Source organism: Watersipora subatra, chromosome 3 (assembly GCF_963576615.1).
Source record: "Watersipora subatra chromosome 3, tzWatSuba1.1, whole genome shotgun sequence".
Taxonomy (NCBI): domain Eukaryota; kingdom Metazoa; phylum Bryozoa; class Gymnolaemata; order Cheilostomatida; family Watersiporidae; genus Watersipora; species Watersipora subatra.
The window spans coordinates 4,487,685-4,512,170 of NC_088710.1; the positions used below are offsets into that span (position 1 = coordinate 4,487,685).

At 37.8% G+C, this 24,486-nt stretch overlaps 2 protein-coding genes across 6 annotated transcripts in view; one reads left to right on the top strand and one right to left on the bottom strand.

Annotated features, from left to right (window-relative positions):
- Nucleotides 1–9,107, top strand: part of LOC137390243 (ribosomal protein S6 kinase beta-2-like) — a 34,172-nt gene extending 25,065 nt beyond the window's left edge. Inside the window, exons 14-15 of the mRNA XM_068076568.1 lie at nt 7,921–8,132; nt 8,361–9,107. Coding sequence (XP_067932669.1) covers nt 7,921–8,132; nt 8,361–8,395 — 247 coding nt within the window. The 3' untranslated portion in view covers nt 8,396–9,107. The remainder of the gene's footprint in view (nt 1–7,920; nt 8,133–8,360) is intronic.
- A 150-nt stretch (nt 9,108–9,257) lies between these two features.
- On the bottom strand, nt 9,258–24,188 carry LOC137390242 (uncharacterized). 5 transcript variants are annotated; one of them, XM_068076566.1, is made up of 12 exons: nt 24,040–24,181; nt 23,310–23,462; nt 19,795–20,274; nt 17,815–17,918; nt 14,534–14,679; nt 13,465–13,598; nt 12,288–12,498; nt 11,400–11,545; nt 11,141–11,284; nt 10,692–10,932; nt 9,820–9,949; nt 9,258–9,732 (listed from the first exon to the last, which is right to left on the bottom strand). In XM_068076566.1, exons 3-12 carry the CDS (start codon nt 20,246–20,248, stop codon nt 9,562–9,564), a joined length of 1,881 nt encoding a protein of 626 aa, XP_067932667.1. In that variant the 5' UTR covers nt 20,249–20,274; nt 23,310–23,462; nt 24,040–24,181; the 3' UTR covers nt 9,258–9,561. The 5 variants fall into 5 exon arrangements, with proteins under 5 accessions (XP_067932667.1, XP_067932668.1, XP_067932664.1 ...); XM_068076567.1 differs by lacking the exon at nt 23,310–23,462 and having other exon boundaries at nt 24,040–24,188; XM_068076563.1 differs by lacking the exon at nt 24,040–24,181 and having other exon boundaries at nt 23,310–23,886.
- Nucleotides 24,189–24,486: the final 298 nt, after the last annotated feature.

The following is a 24,486-nucleotide window of genomic DNA, read 5'->3' on the forward strand; positions in this document are numbered from 1 at the left end:
TTTGCATCAGTTGAAAATCTGTATAGTTTAATACTACAAATCTGTTGGTTTGCTATGAATGAAACTTGTTTAGCTGTTACAAAAATGACGCATGCACAATCCTTCTATTTTTAGCTTCCTCTAGTAATATAAAAAATAGCCATTTCTTCAATTTGTCATTGTATGTTCTTCTCCAAAGTCTTGCCAAAGCCACAGGAAAGTGTATAGCATTTTAGTGCACCATTAGATAAAGTGTATTGTGTACAGCGTTTTAGTGCACCATTAGATAAAGTGTATAGTGTACAGCGTTTTAGTGCACCATTAGATAAAGTGTATAGTGTACAGCGTTTTAGTGCACCATTAGATAAAGTGTATAGTGTACAGCGTTTTAGTGCACCATTAGATAAAGTGTATAGTGTACAGCGTTTTAGTGCACCATTAGATAAAGTGTATAGTGTACAGCGTTTTAGTGCACCATTAGATAAAGTGTAAACTGAGGGAGGCAATCCAAATGTTCTTTTAAAGATAAAAGATGAAGAGGTTACAACTGTGTTGTTTGTAAAATTCTCATGTCATCCTTCTTTTAGTAAATGTGATAATGCAAACCGATATTTGCGGTTAGTTTGGTACGCTTAATGATTGGTGACCGAGGTCTTCACATTCTTGTATCACGGGTTTGTGAGATTCCTTGTATTTGAAAATACGTAGTGGATGTAACCCATGCCCTTTCCTACACAGCAATTCACTTTTCACTTTGTCACATTTATCTTATAGTTAGTTTGAGTTGGTTTGGAATTAACACTTTCAAGTCTGGTCGTTTTAGTACAATCCTCCCTCCAGTGGCTGACCGTTTTGAGGTTTTCCATTTATATAATGCATTCACTGTAATGCTAGTAGCTAGTAAAATCGTGTATGAGCACACCACTTAGAAGCTGAAGGCATGAGCCTTCATATCATACTAAACATGAGTTTATTCTGCGGAATCTAATCTATGTAGCTTCAGAACAAAGAATGCCTTTTCAAAGCAAAAGTGCTAATTTTGTTAAACAGAGTACTAGGTATTGTTTATTGCAGTAAATACTTTTATTATTTATGTCTGACATAGCATATTATTATCTTGCGTTGGGCCTATGATATGACAAAAACAGTCGACTTATAATGGCACATCACTTTCTTTGCACATAAATGGTGTTTCTCGTCGAGGACGCTTTACGTTAGCAGAGGGCTTGTTGCTGCAATTCCCACCCCTACCCCTTCCTAACCTCCATGTACATAGCCTACATGAATATTGAGTCTGACTTTTAATGTAGAATGTAAAATATCCTACTGTGCAGCAGTATACTACATAGAAGCAGTTTAGAACTAGTAATCTACTACTATTAGCCAGTAGTCACTTACATATCCAATAATAGTTTGGCCAAGGTAACTGATCATATAAGATGTAAGTGTGACCAAAGATTGATGAGTTACAACCATCAGGAATCTATCAACGAGTGAGTCTAAATCATCCATTCGTCAAACCATTTCTTGACAAACTAAATAAAGTGAAACTGCACTGACATTTCATTCACTCATGCTGTCGTTTTCATTTACTGTGCCTAATTCTGAGAGTGTTTCCAATTTTACTTACCTTCCTCGTCATCACAGTCATCCACTGTCACTGTCATTTGCTAACTCATCAATATTTGCAGCTATTTCTTCATCAATTGAGTGTCTTGATGTGGACAAATTCCTAGCCTTATTCTCAAACTTACAAAAACTTGACAAAGTAACTTTTCTGACATAGCCTGAGATCTTTGCAAATATTTCCAGTTCTATTTAACATATTGGCAAGATTTTTTGTACACAAAGCTAAAACTCAAGACTATCAGAATTTCGACAACATATCTTTTGGGTTGTACCGTAACTGGAGCATTATTGGTTTGCCTCGACAACTTTTCTCTTTTTTATAATCAATCTCACTGGTTTCATAGATAATTATTGCGGTAATTTTACAACAAATTGATAGGAACTGCACATTTACTTACAACGATTTGCTTATTTTTTCTAAACAGCAAAGTCTATTCTGCAAAGTAAAACTAATAACAAATATTTTGTACGTCTACAATAAATCAAAAAAACAAAATATTTGTACAATAAAAAACAGTTCTACCTGTTCGTCGTCTATCTGTATCCAGGGGTCAAGGTTAGGATGAAAGATAACTTTCGACGCAACTCCAACTCGTGACATTAAGATTGGTAGACTGGCGCTGTAAAACCTGCACCGATTGATCGCCTTTGTATTTATGAACAATTGCCGCTATCCTGTTCTTCTTTTTGTCGACACATTTAACGATCTATTACGACATACTAGAATGCCGCGAAAGTTATATATAATACATATAACGCTATATGCACCGCGTTATTTCTTCCGCAAGTATGTCGAAATAAACTTACATTCAAATAGAATTTGAGAACTCGCCTGACTTGACACTTTACGTTATAAGGAGTTTTTTTGTAGTACAAAGCAAAAACTTCATATAAATTTTTTACGTTAGGCCTATCTGGAATTTGCGTTATAGAATGTAAACATTATAGGAGCGTCTACTGTGCTACACTTATTTGAGTGAGAGTGCCATGTCCTTTAGGAGATTACACAAGTGAAGTAAATTTTGTAATTATGCTTCAAATGGCACCATCTCGAAGAGGAGACCGAGGATTAAAATGATACCTTGCTTTGTTATATTTGAAATAGTTCTTTTTATTCTATTATTCTGAGTTCATGCAAATTCACGGGGCGGCTCCATACTTTTGCACATGACTTGTATGCTATTGGTCAATTGTTCACAGGAAAGTATTGGTGTTAAGGCTCGTGTAGAGTATGCTTAAGGTGTCATCGACTTAATCAGGGAGTCAAAATGTCAAGAGAATTTTGGTGAGATATGACTGCCCAGACGAAATTAATGTTTCACTTCATCCAGACATCATTTAAAGGTTGACTTGCAACAAAATTCACATTACAGTTATATGGTATCAAAAGATTCACCATGTCTTACTCTGTTGTGTTGTTGGTGCAAAATATGTGGAAATGTGATTACAAGCTCTTAAAAGCTCAAAAACGAAAAGCCTCCGTAGATTGGAATCTCCTTATTTATCTGACGTAGTCATTACAGTTTGGTTATCGTCTTGTCATGTGATGTTCTCACGTGAATTGAAAAGCCAATAAAAAGTTCAATATAAAACTTATCGTAGCACCAGTTTATGACAAACACTTTGGGTTTTACCGAAGACCCCGTATCAAATATAGATGCTCGCTACTTTACAGTTTTGTTTCAGCATTATTCAATCGTCAAGTCGTAATCTGATCACGTGACCCAATACTTTGCAAATAATTTTTGCAGCACTTTTCGGTTATCACAAATGACCAACAGGCTCGTCATAATTATCAGACAATGATATGTACTCCTTCGAGCTAAGGTTGAAAAGTTTAACGATTTTTTACGGTAAGTTATAAGATATCGGTGCTAAAAGTGACAGCATTACAATGACGATAAAACAGACGCGTAAGAACAATAGACATGGTTTTTTTTTTGAATGCGTGAAGTATATTTGTGAAAATATTTCGACGAATGAGGTTGGATGAAAGTGTAAACAAAAACCATCCTGTAACAACTACGTCCCATTTGAGCCATTTTGGAAAGCGAATCCAAACTACAGCGGTCTCGTGTGGCTGCGATGAACTGTTCGTTTTTTAGCTTTTAAGAGCTTGTAATCACATTCCCACATATTTTGTACCTACCACACAACATAGTAAGACATAGTGAATCTTATGATACTAAATAACTGTAATGTGAATTTGGTTGCAAGTCAACCTTTAAGATTTCGATCTCCTGTGAACTAGGCGTTAGTTTTTGTTTAACTTGAGTCGTGCTTAATGCTCAACAGCAAACTTGAGTCATTCTATGCCAGCTATCAGCCATTAGATAGTAGTAACCCTCTAACACTGTTAGGCCGATGTGACAGCTGTTGTAGAATGATAAAGATGAAAAGGTCGGTGAATGTTTCATCAGTGATAAGGTCTACCTGGGGTCATAAACACGATAGATTGTAACAAGGAGTCTATTCATAAACTAATAAGGCTGCTATTTCCTGAAAGACATTTGAATATTTCATTTACTCCTATCAAAAAGCCATTCTTTGCTTCCTGATTTATTCGACTGTAATGCAATTAACTCGCATGTAGAGTTTGCCCTGAGAATGTTGCGAATGAAACAGTTTTCATGATCTGGTTGTTGTATTTTTCATGTGTTCAAAATGCGGCAAATGTGAAAACTAACACTTTTATTCATGTAGGGCCAAAGCTAGCTAACATTTGTAACGGTAGGTGAAATTATCTCGCTTTTTATTCGTACTGAATCACTATTATTTTGTATTAAAAATAGGGAGGTATATCCTGGCTGCGCCTCTACACAAGATTGGATACTATCCAAGTTTCCTGATCCGTTATAAGCACTCTATTTCAAATACTCACTTTTGTAAGCTGATTCGTCTTTTATGACGTTCACTAGTATAGTTGGGACCATTAGCTACAGTCTTATTGGCCAACAGCATTCTAAAATCCCTTTTCATAATCGTCCAACACAAGTGTCATCGCTACTCGGAATGTCTTGAGTAAGAGCCGGGTCGTAGCACACACACCACTAAGAAGGAATGTCATGCATGACGTATCGGTCTTTGTGGCGTGAGCCAGATGACCATCTCGTGGTGGGAGCATGTCAGATATTATTTCTTTTTACATAACACCACTTGCAGGCGCCGGTCAAATAATTAAACCACCGGAAACTATACAAGATGGGTCTTTTAGGTTAGTGCAACAGCGCATATCATCGTGTTTATTCACAATATGTATAATATCTATTTAAAGTTCACATTGTGTTCAATGCTTGGTATGCCAGTGGCACATTCTTTGTCCAAAGTATCTGATTCAGTGTGAAAGTATAAGGATATAAAATATGGTTGTAGTGTAGGTATTTGTATGGAGTTGATTAATTGTTCAGTTGCTCTAGAAGCTCATCGAAAGTAAAAAGTGTGTGCTACAAGACAGCTAATGTACTGTGTAAAAAGTTTGTTATAGTCAAACTACTGCATATGAAGTTCATTCTGATATCTGATTCATATGTTAAAATCACTTCCTGTTGGACCAAAACTTCTTAACAAGAATACACTGTTTTCAGTTTGTTCCATAGGTCATAAGCGTATAACTCTTGGATAAATACTGCAGCTCATTACACTTTTTGAAACTACTTTTATAAAAGTAATTAAATTAAAAAACCTAAATGTAAAAAATTGAAGTTGTATAATGCTGACAACTAAATTAATAAAGCAGTAAACGATAAAAGGTACTTGTTATTGATACTTCACTTTTAAGGCTCTCGAGCTGAAGGGTTTCGTCGGAGATGATTGTAGTGATAGCAGATCCATGGCATAACTAACCCTAACTAAGCCTTGCTTGTATTTTTATCTAACATATTTTTTTAAATCCGTTATTATTTTTTCAGTTCTCATCAGGTTCTGCTTTCATTTACGGAATTGCTGTTATGAGAACTTTATAACATTGTATGTTAGAATGTACCTCGAGTATGGAGATAAATATTTGCTAGCGTTTTAAGGCCTATGTCGAAAAATTTGTTGGTGTAGAGGTGGTTGCAAGAAGAATTTTAACTGTATTTCTCAGAAATTTAAACACAATTGTAGACTGTTTTTATAATTTGTGGAGGTTCAAGTCAACATTGTTATAGTTATGATTTGACATTTACGTCTCAAACGCTAGTACTAAAAATTATATTTCGAGTTGAAATCGTTTACAATTTGCTCTGTATCCTGAGATGAAATAAAGCGACACAGAATGTTATATATAACTCAAGGTTTTCGTTTACTGAATGTATTTATAAACCTACCTGCCTGGGGATATTAGACCATTTTCATTCAGAGCCTTTTGAAAATGACGTTAAAAGATTGCAATCATGGATTAAATCCGGTGAACACTAGTCTAGTTTAATTTAATCACCATGGATTATACATTGCGAGATCTTCCGTATCGTATCCAAGTACAACGTTCTATCATATATGCCTGGAAGGGCAGTGTCGTAAGCATAGACTGAGGTCCATAGATTAAGGTTACAAGCAGGAGATAATCTTATGCTCACTACAGTCTAAATACCTTATATGGTCTCTCTTGTCAATAGTAGTTGGTTCCTGTCCAATTTTATGTTGCCAACAAGTTTTCACATTATTATAGGCACAAGCAATTGCTACATCAAACGTCATGACTTGTGTTGGGAAATAAGCCAGGTTGTTGGGTCATCTTGATTGTAACAATTATTTTTCAATACGCTCTCGCCTTTCTCAGAAAAGTTGCGTGTAACTAAGGAATTAAACAGTTGAACATGTAATGACCTCCGAACTGCGTCAAGGTTTGGCTATGATATGAACTGCCAGCATTTTTTGAAATAACAAGCGCAGGCTGCCACTCGCTGCCAAGATCTTGGTCTTTCCGGCATATGAATAACTGCCCTCTGAAGATTCAAAATATTATATTTTATGTCGACTTTAGGAAATCTTTAGAAGAAGGCAAGTCTTACATGAATAGTTGTAGAATAATAATAATACACACTGTTATTTAACACAGCTTTACAGAGATAGCATATCGTTCAGGTATTCAATGTGATAGAAAGTTGCTTGGCCCCAGAAATCTATTTTGTCATTTGACCTTGTAAATAAATCTTTGCAATAACTGCCAACCAAACTGTTTTAAATTGAACACTTGGTGGGCAGCTGAAGACACTTGAAGTTCTTTGAACTGATGGCCAAGCTGTACGTATTGCCAAAAAATTTTTGCTGTTGTTTCCAACAGCGAGTTGCTATGGCATAACTACTCACTAGGTCATTAAAACTACACATGATGTCAACTGCCATATATGAACAACAAACATTAATGTTCATACATGTCTGTTCATACATGTATATTTTTACAGTTTGTTATACATTGGGCATCCATGAGCTCTCCTAAATCAATGAAACATGTAAAAAGCTCATATCGATTCTGAAAGAAAATTTTGTTCAAGTATTAAAAAAGAAAGAATGTAATTTTTGTTAGCAGTTTGAGTAAGTTTACATGGAGTTATTCAGTTTTTCATCCCAACTTTTGTTACTCCTGTGTTCCTTGCAAATTTGTATACCTGGCTCTCAATATAATGAAGCTTGCAATAGTTTGTGTCTTTTTTAACGGTAAAAATTGTGTAGTTTTCTCCGTCGTTACTTGTATAACAATAGCAATAATATGAAACATCCAATTAAATAAAAGTTGCCAATAAAACAAGATATTACTGCAAAAACTCCAACCATTAGAGAATGTATATAATAAAAATCACAGCAATGAGGAGCTGGTAATCAGTTTATGGACTCACTTCATAAAATCTTTGTCAGAAAATTCTTCATGGAATTTTGCGTGTGATAATCTGTGTTTTTGGACCAATTTATGATTCAAAAACACAAATTCTCACTTACATAAACATAAGCACTGTTCAAAAATGGCTTCTCAATATGTGCCAATACAGTATATGTACCATAAATGTCTAAGGACATCTGCACCAGTTATACCTGATACGCTTCACCACCTCTCACAACCTCTTATTCATCTGAAATTCCGATTGATCAATGAAGACTGCTCTAGTTACACGAGGGAGGAAAATGGTTTCATATCACTGTTTCTGCGTTAGTTGAATAGGTACATGGATTGGTTTAAAAGACATCTCTGGCCCTCATGGCATCAATTATCATTACTTTTAATCTTTACTTTTTTCTTTCAATTCTCAAGGATGTTGTCAATGTGTAGTTTTCTAGAACTCCTAATATTTAAAACGGGTGAGAGGCTTGACACAGTCAGTTGTGTTATCATTGTAGAGCTCCAGATCTAGGAAATGCGACATTTGGCTTCAATGTGGCTGGTACGACCTCCTCGCACCACATGGAAGAGGATATGGAAATATCGAACTCCAGTCCTACTCGTCCGATGATGACTGTCAGCTCTGCTCAACCTCAGACTGGTTTCAATAGACCAAATTCCACTGCTGCCTTACATCAGCACCGCGTACCGTCCCCTCATGGCCATACAGGTGGTTACAGGCCTACATAGATTAACATACGAGCCTCCCACCAGATGTTGTCAATTTGATGGTTATCTCATCATTATCAGTATATGGTTGTTGATCATAGGACTTGCTTTCTTTCTTGCTCAATGTCAGCTGATCATCTGGCATTGAAAAATAATGAATGGGCGATGTTCTAGCAGACTCCATGATAACAGTTCCAAGAAATGCAAAGCTTTGTACTTTCTCCTGCAGGCAAGTCAAAAGATGGCAAGTGCACAACACACTGACTGACTAGAGTAGTCAAGGTATAGCTGTTGTTGATTTCTATTAAGCTTGTAGTTCTCTAAACACCACTGTTTCTAGTCGGCAATTGTGCGACAGGTAGCTAGCTTCCACTGTCCTCGTTCGGTAGAACCCTAATGTGTCAAGTAGCTAATTCGGTGAAGCTAGCTGCCATTTGCCATTGCACTCTCGATCACACGCTGTGTCACTAGTGCACTTGACAGTCAACGAACACGGGGTACTTGAAGGAGTTTAAATATGGTGCTAAGCCTGACACTCCCGGACTCTTGCGTCCAGGAGTCGTCTGTAAATTTGTGGTCTTGCTGTGCCATACCTCAGTGTTGTTGGTGTTTTGTGCTTGCTAGTGTGTTAACTCTAGGTATTGACTCACTAACGTGAATTTGCCCTAACATAATGTACCAAAGACCGCTGGCTCCACAAAGGAAGTCGATTGCCTGATAATTATAGAATTGATTTGGTGTTCACTGGATGGTACGATAGGTAAACGCTGCATTGGTGCAGATCAGTATTTGTAAACGCTTGCATTTTTGTTTTATCAATTCGAATTTTTGCATCACATGCTTTGCTATATCATGCCTGTGCTGTGGTTTGTGATACATTTGCTAATTTTATCACCTTTGGCACAGATCTTGGCTTATATTCAGACTTTGAATGTGCATATTTTTCAATCTTTTGCAAAGCTGTTGTGAATATTGACGTTCCACCGAAATATTTAGGTCAATTTATATTATTATATTTCTGCGGGCATGTAACATTGTTGAATCTTTTTTATTTATTTATATATGACAACTTGACCATTTGTGTTGACATACCGCAAATAAGAATCATGCAGTAAACTCTGCAACCTCCAATAAAGATGTCTTTATTGTTGTGCAATCTGTTTGCATAACAAATAGTATTAATGTTCATGTTATATTCAAATATAATTTAAGATTTAAATAACTTCATAAAGTGTGCTGGGAATGAAATTGTTGAATGTTAATTAAATTATCAAAAATTAATGAATGTCAGTGAAGCAGCTCGAAAAATATAACGAGCAATAGAAAGTAAGTAAATGTGGGCTAGAAAAGGGTGATAATAGATAAATCAGTTTGACTATTGCTCAATTTGGTTGTGTGACTAGTATGTCCCGACCTGCATGTTTCAATAATTATATGTCATACAGTGCTCCAGACTCCAAATCTGTTGGATTCCTATGTGGAGCAGGTGATAAAGTCAAGGCTGTTGGAGCTGTGCTGCCAAAGTTTGTTGGGAGGGTTTTGTAACCCCACGGTTTATTTTGCCGAGCTGGGTTCTTAGGTGATGTCCTGCCAGTGAGCACCTGCAAACATGGAAACAACCATTACAAGAAAGTTGATTCGGGGGAACTATCTGTTGGGAAACAGCATTTTATTTAGCAGAAACTTACCTTTATTAACTCTTGTATTTCCGCAGTAAGTACCTTGGTCATCTTCATAGCCCTATTCACCTCATCTCCGCCAATTTGTTGGAGGGCTAGTTCAGCAGCGTCTCTAACACTTGAGATATAGTCATTTCGCCTAAAAGGAAGTAAGACCAGAATATACACCACATCATTGACTTGGTACAACATACTGGAGACCCTTTCATGTGTTAGTGAAAGCCTTGTTTTTGAGCTATGTTCATTCTCTTATTTTCATGTTTCAACCAAAAGCACACTTTGAGTGCCTTTTTAAATGTATATGTTTATTATATCGTAAACACTAAGGTTCTAAACAACAAATTAATTGCTTTGACATCATAGCACTTCAGTCTTGAAACCAAACCCGAATTGAATTCAAAATGTTGAAACTGAAATTTTAAAATGGGCCATCCAGAGTAATTATCACACTTGTCATCTTCTGTCCATGTAATGCTGGCAAGTACAAAGTGTTGTTTCATCATTCGCATTGCTTCCATTTCATTACATGCTTTATTTTTATTTTTACTGTTTTCACTTCAGGATGGACCATATTACTTATACTAGTCAGCGCGCCTCATTTGGTTACATGTTATGACAACTCTTGAGTCCTTGAATAACAATACAAAAAACATTACATATGTACAGCACAGAAGCTAAATATGTACAGCACAGAAGCCCATAATATCTGTACAGAGCAAAAGGCATCCATATCATATATGTATAGTGTTAAGGCACATTATGCATTTATATATAGGCACAAAAGCAGATTACATATGCGCAGTACATTGCAACACATTACTAATATCTCATGTGATCGGAAACAATTATATTCATATGTTAAATCGGCAAAAGCTGCCTACCATATTTGTAGGAGTGCTGGGACAGCTGTGTTTGCCTTGAGATAGCCAAGTGCAATGCAGGCGCTCTCTCTCACAAATCTGTCTTTATCCTTCAAACACTTCATCAGTCTATCTATCTTCATATCGAGATCACCAGCCTTTGATTTTGCAAGCGATATACAAGCGGAGGCACGTACGTCGTGCTCCTGGTCGTCTAGGAGGTCGAGTAAAGCTTCCACCACAGCTACGCTACCAAACTTGGCTACAAAAATTTTAAAAATGGCGATTTCATGACATTAAATTAACAAAAAGACATCAAGTGATAAATTGATGGAAGACCATTCGTTATTCAACCCACATGTGCCTGCCTTCCTCATCAATCATTGTAATTATGGAATTTCACATTCTTTTTTATTGTCAATCAAAGTCATGTCAGGAGCTCAAAGAATAATAAAGAAAGACCTGCTTACCTAGATTATTGATGGCATCGAGTCTGACAGAAGAGTCCATGTTGAAAACCTCTTTCATAGTATAATTCTCTACAGCCAAATCATTGACACACTTGAGAATCGGCTGCTCCTTCATCGTCCCATCGCAATCCTCAGTGATGAACTCTGCATAAAGTTGATAAGTAATTATTCAACCACCTTGCAACGGGTGCTTGTGTCACTAGACCAGTTCTATTTCACATTACTAGGGCTCGTTAAACCGGATCGACTAAATCTGTACCTTTATACTTATCCTTGTGTATAAGTCCATCTTCCTCCACCTCTAGTTCTCGTTTAAGAATATCGATGAACCATTCTCGGTCTGTTGATGTTCCGTAGGTCATGGTCAGCTGACGCTCATAATCTTTCATAAATGCAGCCTCAAAGCTAAAACAAGAAAAAGATAACTCTATACTTGTCCTAAACTTGGAGTGTATGAAGCTAGTCAGTGCAACAGATTAACCCTTTAGCAGACGAGTTTTTTTGAGGTATTTGAGACTCCCTGGGCAAATTAATTTTTCGCAAATTGATTAAAAAAAATCATTCATGCACTTTTATTTATCATATTGAATGCGTGTATTATGTTTTTATGATACAGGTAAATGCAAATAAACATGTTTCAAGTCAATTCTTCATATAACTGTTTCTCTAGCTATGGTACTTTTGGAAGCATTCGATCTTGCAGAGACCCACATCGCAGTCTTGAAACCGTGTGCATATTATTATTCCTCTATAAGCCTTGCCTTTGCCTATACCTTTTGGAGGACACCATGACAGTAAAATAAAGTTTTTTGCACTCTAGGAAAATATTCAGAAAGCAGAAACAATTTACAAACAAGATTCTAAATTTTATTCAAATACGTATTTTTTCGGATTTTCTTTCTTTTAGTATTGCAAAACGATCATTTTTTCTTCTCAAAACGGCTTATTTTTTGTTGCTAACAGAGATCAATCTATTGTAGTTTACTATTGGTAAAAAATTAAACAACAAACGGCAATTAGCTAACCAAAAATCAATTTATGAAAAACCTTCGTGTAGTAACCTAATAGTCGCTCTGCCCACTAGCGTCAGTATAGCTAGTGGGCAGAGCGATACAGACTAAAAGTTGAACATGACTTGGATACGTACTTGTCAAAGAGAACTGTTTGCTGATCCTTAAAGTTTCTATCCCAAAACTCTGCCAGGGCATCTATATCCTCAGTTTGTTCGATGATAGAGTTGCAACGTGAGAGTGACCGGTTAGAGCGGTTATAAAGTTTTGGTCGAGTATGACGTTTCCTCAGCACAGGCTTCCTCTTCAGAGGACCCTCTTCACCAGCTGGTGAAAGAGGTGGCAAACCTACCAACGATAAAAATTGTGCTCATAATTACCAGTTAAACAACCTACACCAGGCCAGGCATCCACGAGTTGTTAGTCGAATACAAAGAAGTCACATAGATCGCAGTGGCACAAGGAAATCATATCTCAATCACATCTGTATTAAGGATTCCTGGAATCGATTATCCTCAAAATCACAAGTGTGTATCAGTATTCGACTGACCACGATTTCCAAATCATTTACATTCTTTGAATGAAATGGACTAGATAAACAAGGGGTAAGAACTTCATCACACTCCATATTACGTAAGATGCGCATGTGGCAACCAAATGAAAGGAAATAAAATTGTGTTGAGAATGAATCGTAAGACCCACAAACTGATAAGTACTGCTGCAAGCTGCGACAAACTTTTACGTGCAGATAGGAAAACTTACAGGCGTAAGATCTGTTAAATAAAACAACTTATAGAATATCTTACCGTCTAAAATAAATACGTCCTACACATTTCTAAGTAATGCAAATTTTATCTTATATACCGAAAACATTCGTGTCACTCTCTAAATTCCCATGACACAGCCTAAAATACAACTCGGCAACACCAGTCCGATATTCCTTTGATGCCCCATCATACGTCACCAGATCCTCAACACCTTTCCATGCCTTCCTTTCTTCTGATAGCTTTTCAAGATTTCTGTCCATAACAAACTGTTTTGTTGTACTTCCTTGTTCAATGTTTAATAAAAGGTTATCTTTTCCACAGTTTTCCCCGGGTGCAGAGCCAAATATAAAATTTTTAACTCTAACTATAATATGCTTGCCACAGTTGGCAGCCATCTTTCATAGTTCCAAATCTTGAAAATGGCCGACGACATTATGTAATGAGTGCATGAGTTATGCGCGATAGCCATTTGTGACATAACACACGGCTACAAGAGAATTAGTAGCATGCCACTAACAATCATCTACTAAAGGAAAGCTGTGCTAACCGTCCAAGTGCTCATCTTTGACACCATCAATGTCATCGAGACAGGCCTTGAGTTTCTTGAGCAACAGGCCGACATCTGCCTCCAGCGTATCGAGAGATATCTGTGTCCATTCGAACCGTGCCAACTGCAGTTTCCTGTGGAACAGCAGAATATCATCACTTGAGATATTCACACATTTCCTCCCAACTGCGCTGTACACCATGTAATATGTGACATTATCATTATACAATTCCCAGGCTGCTACTAAATATAGTTGAGCCAGTTGGGCCGGTGAGCGGCATCCATCTTAACATATGTCAATCGGCGTCACACTCATCCTGGCAGAATGTGATAAACATGCGAGGAAATTCAATTAAGCGACGAGCGATAATGGCTCCAAGAAGGACAGTAAGAGTAAACAGGCAAAAGACAGGGGAAATGTTTCAACATTTCAACCAGAAAAGTAGACTGTGCACTTTGAACATAGCGTGGAACTTACAAGTCACCAACCAACCAGCTGTCACAGGAATTTGTTATATACAGTCAATCTCAAGCACGCTTTAGAAGGGCAAACAAGAGCAAAGTCTAACCAAGTTTCCTTGATCAGAGTTGTGATTACACATGGGGGGCTGATTACGCATGCCTAAGAACTCCTGGCACAAAATCATCATCATCGGTCAAAACTCAACAATGCGGTAATTATATCTGGTTTGGTACTGCCCCAAGACAAGCTCTAAGTGCCAGTCCACTTTGACTGTTGTCTAGTAACCTACGAAACATTGAACAGTGTTTTTTAAACAATACCCAAAAAGGCCAATGGGGGTGACAAGAATGACATACAACTTTGAATTGCTATCTGCAACCGGGCATAGCTCTAGTCGTCAAGGTTCCCTTATCCTTTATCACATGACTAGCCAAGACCAACAAGCCATTGTTTGTGCGAAAATGCTGTTAAAAACCGGATAGGCATAGCCTCAGCTCCCAGTAAGCTAAGCAGACAAGCAGCAATTGCCCATACACACTGCACATTAGCTGCTACGCTGACAGATCTCCCACCGTAGTTAACTGATGCCAAGCTCTGGCTACTTACATTCCTGTAGGAATTTTAGGGAATATCTCTGATTGTGGAAGAATGCTGACCGGAAAAATGGGCTTGTTGGAGATGTAGGCCAGCGCTAACTCATCCTGACAAAACTTTGATTTGACTGTCCTTTCAGTTAATAATGTGATAAACATCTGCAAAAGGAAAATCAATCAATTTATTTCTCAGCTGACTAAACAATGAATAACGATTTCAATAAAATACTTTTAAAAGAAGTCTGAAGCAACTGAGCAGAATTCGCTTTTATACAAACTATTAAAAAAATGAAAATCTATTGGAATAACCTACAAAATGTAGGTTAATGGCTTGTTTTTAAATCTACTGGTGTTTGTCAGTCTCCTATAATGTCCATTCATGAGTGATGCAACTAACGCAGGTAAGGTATGTGATAAAAGGTAAAGAATTTGATGACGCCTCATTCCAATGATGAATCAGTGAGCAGATAGATTTTGTTAATAATGCAGCTCACATAAATGTTCATGCTATACAAGCTATGAGTGCCACGCTACACTCATGACATACAATGGGTGGGTGCTTTCGGATATTCTACATGTAGGCTACCATAGAAAGCCACGCATGACGACGTATTACAAAATACCTATCACGAAATGCACTACTCGGCAAACAGTCGTTAAGTTTTACGCATATCCATAAACTTGGAGTTATCTTCTATATTCTGTTTTAGCGGTAGCTGACCAGATGGGTAATTGCTCTATTGAAGAACAATGAACAAATCAGATAAAACATTTCAACACATACTGAACACACTCGTTATTTTACAGTTATCGTAGCTTGAAAACCAAATATTTGAAGATCTCTGGAGACAGCGTTTGCGCTTATCGACTGCTAACAGGCCCCACCCAAATTAGGCTTTCGCTTACAATTGTGTAGCCTAATCAATGCACAAGTTAAAAGAGTGTGAATCCTAATGTCTCATGTATACCTAATCACTCCCTACATGTAAGGAATTTAAAAGCACATTCATTGATTAGACACACCATCTATTCCTATAAGAACACATCTTGTAAGAATTGTTTAATTGGCTCCACAACCATAAAAATGAATAATAAATACTTAGGTAATTACATATAGCAATAAAAAGTACTATATCAATCTATATTAAAAACTATGTAAAAAATCAAATTATATGTAAAGAATAAGCTTAACTAATCAGTTAATAATCGATGAAGGTATTATTGGCATTTCAATTTTACGTTAAATATAGCGCGACGGAGGTGTAGCCTCGGTAATACAAGAGACGGATGGGGTGCAGGGAAAGGCCATGACAGAAATAAGGAGCTATTATAACTGGCTACACAAACTTTGAACCAAGATTTATAATTTTTGAATTTAATTTTATGCATCTAACCTTCAATTATCACGACCATCCTTTCCTCTTTCCCTAATTGAGGCTTTCTTTTCTTTCTAGAGCTTGCACCTTTTTATCTTCCCAACAACAACTGCTAGACAGCTTTGGAGGTTTCAACAATGATTTTCTAAAATTTCCCTCGTTAGTTCTACGGAAAGCATTACCTTTTTCTTTTTCCATTGCTATTTCCACTTGGACAGGTTTTCAAACTAAAAACTAAACTAAAAAAAGAAAGATACGAAACACTTGAATATTATTCAAACACCTGAGAACCAAACCAGTGTGAATGAGAGGTGCATGTATTTGCGCTGATTATGATAATTCTTTGCCTAAATGCAAATAAAAAATCACCACTACCTACTTAAAAGTTTAAACAAACCAACTAGCTGCAGAATTTCATGGCAATAGTCTTGAAGTGATTCTATATCTCCTCCAGCTTGCTGATCCTAATATGAGTTTTAATACTGGTAAAATTCCATCACAATTAATGGTTATCTCTCACACTATTAAGTTGTTTGGATATGATGACCTTAGAGGAAGACTGAGGGAACACCGGCTTGCAATGCTAAATCAGAGTGTCCACACAATTTCAACGTTATTACCAAATAAAGTGGTGCAACCAATGAGTGTCTCTAATATGTCAAATTTGTTACAAAATTTGGCATAATACAACTAAAAACATGCAACAATGGCTGCGTGATACGAAGTAGCTGTCACTTGGCATTTCATTACTTCTACTGCGAGAATGTTTTGACCTACAATATCTTTAACCAAACATTTAGACAGAGAGTGATGAGGTGAATGTGATAATAGCTTGAAAGTGAGCTGCCTAACTTTGTGATTCCTATGGCTCAATGCCGCTGCCATCTTAATACTAGACTAAAGCGGATACTCCAACAGGCGTGCCTAAATATAGGTTAGTATCAGATTCATAAACATAAAAATTTTTTCCAATTTATTGAACTTAATTTTTTATTCAACTAATTTAATACTATTTAGCGAATCCAGTACAAGCTTATCCAAAGAACTTAAGTTGAGCAAATAAAACAAGGTAGGCTGTCTACTCTAGCATAGACTCTACACCAGTCACCATACATTGCATGCATATTCCTTGAATTTATCTGCATATACATTAAAAGCCACATTCTATATAATCCAACCAGTTCTATTACGAAATTCCAACGATGATGGTTTAAGATTACAAGTATAATTATTCAGACAGTGTTGCAGTTTTTAATAGTTTATCATAGTCTATTCTTGGTTGTAAGAAATTGCTTCAGGCTCCGCGAATACATGATGAGGGTGTTTAAAATCGTTGAGCGAGTCATATAGAACCTAGTCAAGGGCTGAGTGTTGTTCAACTCTAACGACACTCTTTGTGCATCTTCTCAAAGCTATCAGCTTACAGATTTCATTCGCTTTCAGATTGATAGTGTGAGTCAGTCTATTTGTTCTGCTGCTTTACCGGATCTTTCCCAATCATTCACTATCATTCATGGCAGGCGCTGTACACATACTTCACTGAGTGAGTGACCATCGATCAATCTAATATAAAAGGAGTGATAACGAGTTTACGCCAGACGATTGCAAAGTGTAATTTTTGCAGTTAAATCCAAATGAATCGGGCAGTAGAATTTAGAATCTATCAGCCCCATTTTTCACTAATGACTTAACGTGTTCGATGTGTTCGATGTATCTACGGCGACGGAATTCTTTAACCTACACGCAGGACTGGCTTGTAATGTGACACTTGGCATACTGTTTCCATGCGTAATTCCAGCTATCGGTGATGTGGACTCTGCAACTCATTAGACTGGTTTGTAAGTCAGTAATGAGAACTGAATTTAGACTAGCATTGATTCCAACCGATGTTTGCATGCCAGTCACAGACTTCACTCACCTTCGAATCGATGATAGCTTGTCCGATTTTGTTAAGAAAGTCGACACCAGCATTGAGACCGACAAAGTCGACCCAGACCGAGATATTATGGGCCTCCAGCGCCTCTGTAAAATATATGACTTGAATTGTTATATTAGCTGGGTGACTAGCTGTTGAACCAGTGCAAATCACGATTAAATGTTTTAACAAGGGCAGGGTACAGATTATAGCCCTGAGAAAATCGATAGAAATGGTCGCAAGTGAGTGATGAAGCACAAAACAACAGCAAAGTTTATCAGCAGACACAGAATGCTGCCTTATTGCCGCTGTAGCAGGCCCGCTGCTGATCAATAGAGGGAGGGAAAACACCTCCCAAGGGAGAAAAAGATATCTAATCAGCTTAGAGGTCCCATGAGCTATATTTTCTAGTGAGATGACGCTGGCAGAGCTTCCTAGTGATTACAAACTTCTATAGACCTACCTACTTCTATGGCATAACTATTTCTATGAACCTAACTACTTCTATGGACCTAACTACTTCTATGGACCTAACTACTTCTATAGACCTACCTACCCTAGGACACTTATATTTCGCTAGTATTTAGTTTCGTGAGTAGCATACAGAGTAAAATTTCGCTGGAACTTAATTTCGCAGCTCTGATGAGTGCGAAAATATAGTGATGTGAAAATAAATGCAGTGGAACAAACATTAGATTCCTCAGGTCCAGTTCACTGGTACGAAATATTTTTCAATTTGGGACTACCGTACTGTTTGGACTATAAACCGCACCTCTATATAAGCTGCATGTGCTTTATTTTCCAAAAACGATAAAACAATACATAAGCCGCACCTTACTATAGGCCGCAGAACTAAGGACTGTGCTTTTTTAACGTGGCAGCAACTTTGCCATTTAAAACGGAACAGTGCAGAACGGCACAGTTTCGTATTATCCGACGTTTTTTAACGTAGTGCCTAACGGGACAGTACCGTGAGGCATTGTTTCGCATTTTCTTACAAAGCTAGAAGTGCACTAATTGGAGATTCCCGTTAGTGCGCCCTAGCGGTGAAAGAAAAAGCCACAGTGATTAGCCGCACCCTTGCACCTATAAGCCGCATAGCTCAAATCATCAGAAAAAAGTAGCAGCTAATCGTCCGAAAAGTACGGTAGTTTGTATTTGTTAACCGCAGGTAGAAATGTGTAGGCGAGATCAATAATGCAATTTGATCGCTTGCTGCAGTTTGTCTCCTGGACTATCAATGACGTCTAGGTTCCTGCTGCAGTGGCTGATGTTGTACCAATATTAGAATTCAAGTATTTATAGCACGTGGTGCCGCGGTGGCCATGGCCCTGGGTTGTTATTGCTTTTGGTTGGTAATAAAATTCATCACCACAATAATTATTATTCAATTTTATTACTTTCCCTACCAGACTGTCATCCTCATCAGTTACAAATTCAATGACTAAACTAATATCATCATCTTCTTCATTTGTTTAGGCTTTTCCAAAAAAAACTTATTAACTTAATTTGTTTTGCCATGCTGCTCAGTCGGTGTATTAGCTATAATGAGTTTAGCAAAACTTGCCCAATGAGCCAACCACACACGAAAATTGCCTGCATTTCTAATATGGCGATTTTATTGTGAATATCAATGAAGAAAGCCATTTATTTTCGCGTTTTCGCTCGTTCGTTATGATAGTTTAGTTTCGCTCATGAAATTTTCGCGAGAGGCTGTTGCCGCGAAAACGCGAAAGTTAGATGCCGCGAATACATAAGTGTCCTAGGGTACTTATATGGACCTAACTACTTCTACAGACCTACATCCTTCTATGGACCTAACTACTTCTATGGACCTACCTACTTCTACAGAGATATCTCGTTCTTTAGACATACCTCCTTCTCTAAACCTCTCTACTTCTATAAATTTACCTACTTCTATGGACCAACCTATTTTTATAGACCTACCTACTTTTATGGACCTACCTACTTATATGGACCTACCTTTCAACTTTAGCATGATTTCTTTATCGCTATGACTGTAACTGATCATGATGTCCTTTGCCTGAGAATCCTTGAGGCTACCATTAGAGCTAGATCTATGATGGTCCCCAGTTTGAGCTGGGTATGCGGCTGTCTTGGTGCGAGTTGGTGTTGGAGTATTCGACTTGCTATTCGATCGACTATGATTTACGTCTTTTGTGACTCTGACCTTATCCGCCGGTGCCAAAGGCGCAGGGCTTGGTACATATACTGTCTTCAAACCATTGTTGTTGATCAACTCACTACTGCTTGTTATTAGGTTACCACTACCACTCTCTTTATATTTTTGTGCAGATGTCGGTAATGAATGTTCTTTTACAGTAAGATTTTCCGTTGGGGCTTGTTTTTTTTCAGAGTTGAAGATAGGACTGCAGCTTGTGGTAGGACTCTCTCCATTGGCGTTCACATTACCCATGTTAGTCGGAAAGTCAGTTGTATCACCTGCAAGACACAGAAAGGTGTAATAACAATGTAGTGGCTTGGGGGAACAACCATTACTCAATTGCAGCTACCTTTGTCCTGCCGAGGCAGACTTGAGCATTACCGCCCTAATCTGTTAGTCAATTACTGAAACTCCTGTGTGGTTATGCTGGGGTCGCCATGGTGATGCATAAGATCAGGACTGGGCGATAAGATTAACACTAACATGGAGCTCATTGCCATCATAGGCAACAATAGAGAAAAGTTTTTTAGTACCAACAGATTGCAGCCATTCCAGCCAACTAGGTCTAATTGTAAAGACCAATGCCCATTGGAGAGAAGTAGTTGTGTCTGCGGCTTGTCTAACTGGTTAATCAAATCTGTACCAGTCTGACACTGCTGGTGTTGGCAAGAGCCAATCAAAGGCTAACTCATTTGCCATCCTAGTAACTAAGTATAAATTAAACCATGCCTATGAAAAGTCATCACTCATCAGTCTTTGGAAAACATATAATCCATGCAGCTGATATTGTATAGAAGAATGAGGATCCTCCGACATCGTAAACGCCCCAAGAATGCGACTAAAGACGGCATGAGAAAGCTGCTGAGGCACAGCGAACAGAGAGTGTATTGTATGATAACTTAAACCTAACTAAACAAATAATCTTTATTGAATTAGCTTGCTTGTAGACAAGAATGGCCTCTCAACTTGACATCTGTAGCCTGGCAGTTGATGGGGCTAATGAACAGTGGAATGCACAAGGTTGCTGATAAAAAATGTTCCAGTGCCTCTGACCTCAAGTAACGATGACGTGGAGCGCAACTATGATAACCCTTTTTCATAATAACAACTTTTCAGTATGCTGAAAATAGGACAACAAAATAGGACAACACTAGATCACAAACCTTTAAGCTGAGGAGCGTTCTTCCTGTGCTCGGGGCTAGAGAGCCCGCAGCAGAGCTGAAGCATGGCTGCGCGAGAGGGCCGGTGACTAGCTGGTGCCTCACCGAGCCGTACACGAGCAATGGAATCGCTTCTACTCAAGTGATTAATGACATTGATTTCATGTGACAAATCCACGACAGGATATCCTAACGCAGGTGGATTCACGTTGTGATCTCAACCAAACACCAACACAAAGAGATCAATGGCCACCATTGTCAACTAGTCACATAGCGACTGTAAGACAGAGGAAATCGACTCAAATGCATCTTTATACAACTCACCACTACTGAACAAGGCATGCATAGTGTCCAACTCCATTGCACCTCCTCCACCAGCACTGTTACTCACTATAAGTGTCACACGACAGGCGCTACAGCTGCAAATGTCAGAAGATGCTGCCTACCAAGCATGCCTAACTCAGCTTGAACTGGCAGCAGGCTCCGGAGGAGTGCATGCCAAGAAGCGCATAATTAGCAAATTGATTGCTTTCTGATCTTCAACTGGGGAATTAGTCATTTTTCTTGTGGACATTATCGACCAACTAGCTTCTCACGGCAAAAAACCGTGGTGCATATGGAGCCTAACGCAAGGAGTGTAATGCAGGTTTCAACTCAAAAGCTAAAGGTAAAATTTATTCAAATATAATGCTTCCAGACTAGACGACTATGCGTTATGTTTATTATACTTGATTAAAAATTCAGCGAATGGTTGACCTAGGATTACCTGAAACATTATCGAGACACTTAGAGACACAAATAGCCAGACAGCACAAGCAGCAAAGTTCAGAAGCATTCCAAAGCTTAAAAATGTAAACCTACCTGATAGCCTCAAACAAAAACAGCATAAATGGCTCAGCCTACTGCCTTCTTGTATGGCCTGTGCAGCAAATAACACACCTTCGTATTTGATGCCTCCAGAGATTATGCCACTCAGTACATGTCAGTAACCAAGTCAAAGGCTGTGGTATTTTTGTTTTGGGATAATGATAACAGATGTATTTTCCTAATTTTTTGTTACTATGTCAGAATAACTTTGAAGAAGTAGCAGCTGTGGCAGTTTTTAGCTAAGGCAGCCTTCATAGAAAACATTGCCATCTTCTATTTGACATTCTAACCTCTTGACAAGTGGTGCCAGGTGGAAAGGTTAGTGACTGAGAATATCAGAACAGAAACAATTATAATATGTTGGCAACACACATTCTAAGCAAGTACACCGCTATTAATTGTAGTCAGTATCCATACGTGATTAAAAACAAAAAAACATGTAAGGAGATAGGTTACAATATATTAGCAACGAGCAACACAACAAAAGCAAGAGGAACAGAAAGTGTAACAAACGGAAAACAATGTGAAAAAAGCGAAGATTCACGCCTACCCATTACTTGAGCAAATTCTTATCAGGCTACAACAAGAGTACTAACACTGCAGCGTTATCACAGCTTGGCCCTGCAAAGTGCTCTGTTGCCATGGTCATTGGACCTTACATAACAAACTAATGATTCTAAATTGAAAACTCCACTTCTCAAACTTGGCTGTAAGCCAATTACCACGCCTGAAGAAAACAGACAACTCTCACAAGTGATATTAGCAATAAAGATTATTACCACTGTAAGTAACTTAGTGTATTCCGATTTCGTCAAAGATAATAGATAATATATAAGGCATAAAATAACTAAACGTAAGATACAAGCCAAACATATCGGAAACATAATAAAAGGATTAGCTGTGATTCTGCGTGGAAAATTGGTTAACGTGTGAGAAATATTAATATCGAAATTGTTAGAGGAATCTCATTTATATATATTGTCCAAGCAGCAGTTTAGAGCCAGCTCTTTTACGGGCTTACAAAATTTGCTTCCTAACATATCACCAAGCGAAAACTGAGTGACTTAAAAATAAGCTGTTTTATAAAAATACATTTTGATAGAAAGCCCATGTTACATTACTTAGTATGATATTTGGTACTGGATTAAATCCGCAAGTTGGTAGATACCTATTAGACAATGTTCGTATCATATTTTCGCCGAGTAGTGTAATAAATTTTCTGGTAAAGATTTAAAGAGCAATGCGACAAAAGCCAAAAAGAGAAGTTGGTTAGTAAATTTACCCACCTTCTTCGACTAAATATTCCTCATAAGAACTGGAGAATATGCCAGGAGAGTCGTCTAATGGAGGTATCGAGTGTGAAGTGGACACATATTGCCTTTGTACTATCTCTTCTTGGACGGGAGGAAACTTCCACGGGCATGTGCCAGAGTGTTTTTCTGCACTTGACAATGTCATGATTTTACAGCTTATTGCCTTATGAGGCAGAACACTGCTTTAGTGACTATGTGTGCAAGCTATACACCACTTGAGTAGTGGGCTGAAGACAAGCTAGTATACAATAAATCGGTTATAAAAATTCACCGGCTAAATGTCACTGCTACAAAAGCCAAAAATTAGGGAAACTGATGTGTGGTAGAATCGTCCTTAAAAATCCAGCTGCAGCAAACGACTGGCGATAGCAACAAATAGTTCTTTGGCACAGCAACCGGACGCTTTTCAAAACCAATAACTAATGAAATGTTTATGCGATAAATGATACAGCAGGTGATAGTGTAGCACGCCAAGAAGTAGCAGAAATGATGATGTTTAATTTTGGAGAGCCGATTTTACTAACCACAGACGACCACTGCTTACAGACGTCAAATGTTACTGGAACTGTATGGTATTAGTTAATATATCGGCAACCCCGAAAGAACTCATGCGAGCAACCATTTGATCACACCCACCCTGTCAATAAACAACGCTTATTGGCGTTGAATGGTAACAATTGTTCACACGTGAGAGGGGACTAACCTGCTATTATATCAAGACAATGAAGCCCTTTGTTTGTTCCGGAGATGTAGAGTTGATAATGGTATTTTTATCAATAGCTTATTGGTATACTTGAACCAATCAAATGCTATATTGTAATATCTACGACCCTTTCAACAGTAACCAATTCATTTTGCTGTCTAGTTCCCTCACAATTTTCATTGGACAGCTTCCGATAACTTCCGGAGAACTAAGTCTCCGAAACCGGATATCCTAATAAGCTACGCTAACACAAACGTCGACAAAAATAAATGGCGAAATCGTAAAACAAACGCTGACAGTCTGCATGACCGCCGATATAATTGTTACAAAAGTTAATTTGGTACAATTTATTAAAGTTTTACAGCAATTTACTGTCGTATTTCATTAATGATGAGCCTCCGAAATGTCTACCAACATAATTTGTAGGAAAATATAATGAAATGCAAA

Coding starts and splice junctions, on each gene's coding strand:
- LOC137390242 (XM_068076563.1), bottom strand. CDS start 23,481: ATGACATTGTCAAGTGCAGAAAAACACTCTGGCACATGCCCGTGGAAG. Junction 17,919..19,794: donor AATCATGCTAAAGTTGAAAG/GTAGGTCCATAT, acceptor TATATTTTACAG/AGGCGCTGGAGGCCCATAAT. Junction 12,499..13,464: donor CAAAGATGAGCACTTGGACG/GTTAGCACAGCT, acceptor TATCGTTGGTAG/GTTTGCCACCTCTTTCACCA.